The sequence below is a fragment of the Phyllobates terribilis genome, unplaced genomic scaffold (genome assembly GCF_046119375.1).
Source record: "Phyllobates terribilis strain yellow unplaced genomic scaffold, ASM4611937v1 Scaffold_1__5_contigs__length_1240528914, whole genome shotgun sequence".
NCBI lineage: Eukaryota > Metazoa > Chordata > Amphibia > Anura > Dendrobatidae > Phyllobates > Phyllobates terribilis.
In genome coordinates, this window is record NW_027362761.1 from 521787463 (window position 1) to 521793957 (window position 6495).

Genomic DNA, 6495 nt, shown 5'->3' on the forward strand with positions numbered 1-6495 from the left:
TATCATCCTGAGTTGTTTTTTTTTCTTTTTCTTCTGTTTATTTAGAAACAAATGGAACATTTACAAATAAACGTTCCACAGTGAAATGGATACATAGTTGCAAATGCATTGAGGAACTGGGAAAGGGGGTAAGGTCTTCATACTACAATAAAAATGTACTGGGATAAGAGAAAATAGCAAAATGCTATAAAATAAATGGATATTGGTATTACATTGTTTCTCTTGGATGGAGAAAAAAAAGATTCTCTTTAAAAAACTGTCCGTCTAGTTTTTCAATGGTGGGAAAATAAGTTACCAATCTGTAGTAGGCGGAGAAGCTTTATGAAATGGAGAACTAAAAGTCCCAGCATGTGAAAGCTGAATAATGGTAACTCTTTACTTTTAGGTAAGGAAGAAAAGTGGTATTTGTGACACATTTGGACCCTTTATAACTTCTCCTACATGAGGATAGACAAGGGACAAATGGCCAAGTGGTGATTATTTCCTCCTGATACAGAAGGCATTTATGTCATAATCTTTGTAACGGAGTTGGAAATTTAGATCCTTGGAGCTGTATTTTATGATTTCCTGCAGTCCCATGTAAAAACAAAAAACAATCATGAACTGTGCAAAGTAACCACTCAGCTCTGCTCTGTATGCACTGTATACTATAGAGGAAGAAGCAATTATTTTGTGAATATTACAGAAATAAGTCTATAAATGAAATATTAGTGCTAAAAGGACAATTGCTCCAAGCCTGCATTACATACATGTCCACAGACCCAATATAGTGACAGCACAAATACACAAATACCAGATTCTCTTCCTTACAGAAGAATAGTGCAGAGCCTGGCATTCTGCAGATCGTCAGCTGTTGTGCAACACACAGCACACAGCATATCCTGCTGGGACTTATAGTTCAACAACAGCTGATGAGCTGCATGATGCCCTTGCCGAAGCTAATGGATGCAATGTCCAGTAAAGTTCACAGGTCTGCATGCCATGGTTTATGACCCTAGTGGTGCCTTTCTGTCCCAACAGCATGCAGACAGGGTGTCAGGACTACAATCACAGCTCATTAACCCCCCTAGGATTAACCGACTGTAAAATGACCATTTCCACCCCCACACTCCTAGCACAGTCTGCACCCTCTTAGTCAGGGGCACACTCCATGTTATAGGCATCCACACTCCCAGTAATAGCCACCCACCATGCCTAAAGAAGAAGAAGAAGGCATTCATGCTGGACTTCATGACACTGCACTATTCATCCAGGCCATTTACTGGTTACCTGTAGTAGTCACCTACCCTCCCTGTACTAGTCATGGCTAGTCACTGTGCTGGTCATTAAATGTCTCTGCAATAATAACCCACAGTATAACATTTTCATCTTCTGCACTACTTGGTCATATTCCTATCCATCCATAGTCCCAATACTAAGTACTGGGAGTTTATTCAGTAGTTTCCCACACTCCATGGACTATTAGTTACCTTCACTCTCTGTACTAGGTAATCACACTCCCTGCCCTGTGTACAGCAGGCACCACACTGGCTGCACTAGCCAACTACCATCACTGGAATAGTTACCCACCATCTCTGGACTAGTTGTCTGTCATCTCTGTACTAGTCAGTAGCCTACACTCTCTGTACTTCTCATCCGCAATCTATGTACTTGTTAGTTTCCCACACAATCTGTTGTCCACACCATCTGGTCTAGTCATCCATATTTCATATACTAGTCATCCACAATTAATGTACTAGTTAATCACACTCTCTGTACTAGTCATCCACATTTCATTTATTAGTTAGTTGCCCACACAATATGTACTAATCATCCACATATCATGTAACAGTTGTCCACACTCTCTGTACTAGTCATCCACAATCCCTGTACTAGTTAATTGTCTATACAATCTGTACTATTTATCCAGAATCTATATACTAGTTTGTTGCCCACATAATCTGCACTAATCATCCACCATCCATGTGCTAGTTAACCACACTCTCTGTACCAGTTGTCCACACTTTATTTACTAGTTAGTTGCCTTGAAAATCTGTAATATTCATCCACAGTCAATGTACTGGTTAAACAAACTCTCTTTACTAGACATCCATATTTCATGTACCAGTTAGTTCCCTATACTCTCTGTACTAGTTAGTTGTTCCACCGCATTCTAGGTACTTGTCATTCACAATCCATATACTAGTTAGTTTTCCACTAAATCTGTACTAGTCATCCATAATCCATGTACTGGTTAACCAAACTCTGTACTAGTCATCCACATTTCATGTACTAGTTGTCCCATAGCATTCTCTGTACTAGTCATCCACATTTCATGTACTAGTTAGTTGCCCATAGCCTGTTCTATCTCTATAATAATCATCCACACTTCATGTACTAGTTAGTTATCCCACTGCATTCCTTGTACTATACATCCACATTTCATGTACTAGTTAGTTATCCCACTGCATTCTCTGTACTAGTCATCCATATTTCATATACTAGTTAGTTCTCCCACTGAATTCTCTGTACTAGTCATCCACATTTCATGCACTAGTTGTCTCACTGTATTCTCTGCACTAGTCATCCACAATCCATGTACTAGTTCCCCAGGCACCTTGCACTAGTGATTTGCCCCCTTGTCAGGGCAGGCAGGTTACTCACTGTAGGGGCAGTCATTCTTCTTGGTCCCGCTGACCTTGCCGGTGTCATCGATCTTGAGGAAATATTTGTGGAAGGAGAAGAGCTTCCTGAAGCGAATATCTCCTTGAAGGTAGTTGTAACTTCGCACGTGTCTCCCAGAGGAATAGTTGGAATAGTTGGAGGAGCTCTCCGGGGGGCGCACAGACCCTCTACCCCAGACCTCATTACAGGTGACAGACAAGGAGTAAACCAAGAACAAGAGGAGCAAAGAGCGGGGCAGGTGACATAAGCCTGGGGCACCATGTGTCAGTATCCATTTCCACATTGTACTGAGGCTGAGGGCTTCAGAAGATGCCTCATGGAAAGACACATAATGAAAAGATAAAATCCAATGTGGGGTGATCTGGGATCTGGTGACCACTGACTCCCAGGACTCTGCTCTGTGCTGGAGACTTTAGTGCATCAACATCCATAACTCCTTAGGAGACCATCCACAGCTGAGGAGCTCGCACGCCTCTGCTCACTTGTAGATCCTCATCCAGAAGATGCTGCTGTTGGCTTGCACTGCCCTGTCTGCCTCTACTTCATACACCCACTTTCCCGGCAGTCTCCCAGCATGTAAAAGTCTGCAGTGCCTGGAAAAAAAGAGATGACATGTTCACTTCCCCCCCAAAAAAAGTCTTAATCCATGTACAACCCCACTCCTCCTCCTCCTCCTTCTTCTTCTTCTGGAGATGAGCAGTTAGCTCTGCTGTAGACAGGTTGGAAGCTGAAGTGTAAATGACAGTGATTACAATGCAGAGGTGGGATGTCTCTTGGTGGGGTCAGGCAGAGGTGGTCATCTGAAACCCAGGAGTTAGGGGGGAGTCCCAGAGGAGGGGAGGGGGATGCTCTTGAAGGCTGGAGAGAGACAGAGATCACTGATCCCTTGCACTGATCTGGATGCTACTAATTGCTGCTAAACTCCCAGCTCCTCGGAGCTGCTGCCCACCAGCACTGCACAGCCTGCTCTGCACACACTGCTGTCCTGCTACAGAACCAATCCCCACCAGGGAGCCCCTGCCTGTGTCTTTGGCAGTGAAGTGCTCCACCTGGAGATTGTTTTACTCCCCTCTACTAGAGAAATGGTGCAGACAAGCACAGGACAGGGTGGATGGGAAAAGAAAAAAAAGGGCTTCCTATGGTTAACCCTTAAGTGCCCCCAGACTGCAAGCATTAGTGTTACAACATCCTTCAGTGCTGGAGTCAGGAAATAATCATGCTGCAAAATAATCAAGATTAAAAGCCTGGAGACCCAGACCACCAAAGACTGATCTGCAGAGGGGCACACACAGAAGCCAAAAGGGAGCAGGGGAAACACAGCTAGTCAGAATTACTCATACTAATAGTATCACTTCTAACATGGTATATGCAACACACATCTATCTATCTATCTATCTATCTATCTATCTATCTATCTATCTATCTATCATCTATCTATCTATCTCTAACTAACTACAGTATCTATCTATCTATCTATCATCTATATCTATCATCTATCTATCTATATCTAACTAACCACAGTATTTATCTATCTATATCTAACTACAGTATCTATCTATCTATCTATTATCTATCTATCATCTATCTATCTATCGCTAACTAACTACAGTATCTATCTATCTATCATCTATATCTATCATCTATCTGTCTATCTATTATCTATCTATCATCTATATCTATCATCTATCTATCTATCTATCTATCTATCTATCTATGTTTCTATCTATGTTATCTATCTATATCTAACTAACTACAGTATCTATCTATCTATCTATTATCTATCTATCATCTATATCTATCATCTATATAGCTATCATCTATATCTATCGATTATGTATCCATCATATCTATCTATCAATCTATCTATCTATCTATCTATCTATCTCTGTATATCTATAATTAAAGTCCAAATTTTTTTGTATTGATTTTAGAGTGCTGCCTCTCTTTTTATATTTTATATACTACATTTGGGAGACCTGGCACCCACCATATTTAATTAATTATTGTATTTAATTATATTTTACATATCTATCTACCTATCTTTAGGGATGAGAGGACCCGTGGAAGTTCGGGTTCTGGTACCCGATCAAACTTTAGTCCAAAATTTGGTTTGGATACCAGAACTTTACCCGAACTTGAACATGAACCCGAACTCCATTGAAATCTATGGGAACCCGAACTTTGGAGCTGGAAAATCTCTCTCTCTAACTCTCTTTCTCTCCCTCTCCTCCCGGACTTTCCCCGGACCTCCGAACATTAAAACGGACTTCCGGGAGAAGTTTGCTTTCGGAGTTCAACACGTGTCCAGTACGAACCCCTAACTTTAAAGTTCGATTTTGCTTATCTCTATCTATCTATCTATCTATCTATCTATCTATCTATCTATCTATCTATCTCTTTATCCCTCTATCTATCTGTCTATTATCCAGCCATCCACCCACCCACCTATCTGTCTATCTATTATTATTATTATAGCGCCATTTATTCCATGGTGCTTTACATGTGAAAAAGGGATATACATAGCAAAAACAGTAATCATTTGCCATCTTCTGCCAATGAAGGTAAAATTAAATAAAAGGAGTTAAATCGGTGGAGAGTATTATTATTATTTTTTATAATTATAGCGCCATTTATTACATGGCGCTTTACATGTCAAAGAGGTATACATACAAAAATAATTAAAATAATCTTGAACAGAAAAGTGACGGTGACTGATACAGGAGGAGAGAGGACCCTGCCCGCGAGGGCTCACAGTCTACAAGAAATGGGTGAGGATACAGTAGGAGAGGGCAGAGCTGGCCGTGCAGCGGTATGGTGGAGCGAAGGCTACTGTAGGTTGTACGCTTGTCGGAAGAGGTAGGTCTTTAGGTTCCTTTTGAAGGTTTCCACGGTAGGCGAGGGTCAAAAATGTTGGGGTAGAGAGTTCCAGAGTAGGGGGGGGGATAAATCTTGTATGCGATTGTGGGATGAGGAGATAAGAGGGGAGTAGAGAAGGAGATCTTGTGGGGATTGGAGGTTGCGTGCAGGTAAGTACCGGGAGACACTAGGTCACAGATTTATGGAGGAGACAGGTTGTGGATGGCTTTGTATGCCAAGGTTAAGGCTTTGAACTGGAGTCTCTGGGCAATAGGGAGCCAGTGGAGGGATTGACAGAGAGGAGAGGGCGGGGAATAGCGGGGTGACAGGTGGATTAGTCTTGCGGAGAGTTTAGGATAGATTGGAGGGGTGCCAGAGTGTTAGAAGGGAGGCCACAAAGCCGGAGGTTGCAGTAGTTGAGGCGGGAGATGATGAGGGCATGCACTAGTGTTTTTGCAGATTTGTGGTTGAAGAATGAGCGGATCCGGGAAATATTTTTGAATTGGAGTCATCAGGAAGTGGAAAGGGCTTGGATGTGTGGTTTGAAGGAGAGATTAGAGTCCAGGGTTACCCCAATGCAGCGAGCTTGCGGGACTGGGGGGGTTGAGTGAGATGGTGGAAAGATGATGAATTCTGTTTTATCCATGTTAAGTTTTAGAAATATAGCAGAGAAGAACGATGAAATAGCGAACAGTCATTGTGGGATTCTGGTTAGTAGCGAGGAGATATTGGGTCCAGAGAGGTAGATCTGTGTGTCATCAGCATAGAGTTGATACTGAAAGCTGTGAGACTCTATGAGCTGTCCCAGGCCGAAGGTGTAAATGGAGAAGATCAGGGGCCCTAGGACTGAACCTTGGGAGACATCAACAGATAGGTGGCGAGATGAGGAGGTGGCGTGTGAGTGGAAGACACTGAATGTCCTGTCTGTTAGGTATGAGGAGATCAAAGATAGGGCCAAGTCTGTGATGCCGAGAG

At 42.3% G+C, this 6495-nt stretch overlaps 1 protein-coding gene across 1 annotated transcript in view; it reads right to left on the minus strand.

Annotated features, from left to right (window-relative positions):
- The window catches only part of FGF10 (fibroblast growth factor 10), a 129139-nt gene extending 125401 nt beyond the window's left edge, over nt 1-3738 (minus strand). Inside the window, exon 1 of the mRNA XM_073680305.1 lies at nt 2644-3738. Within this exon, the coding sequence (XP_073536406.1) occupies nt 2644-2947 (304 nt within the window). The 5' untranslated portion in view covers nt 2948-3738. The remainder of the gene's footprint in view (nt 1-2643) is intronic.
- Nucleotides 3739-6495: the final 2757 nt, after the last annotated feature.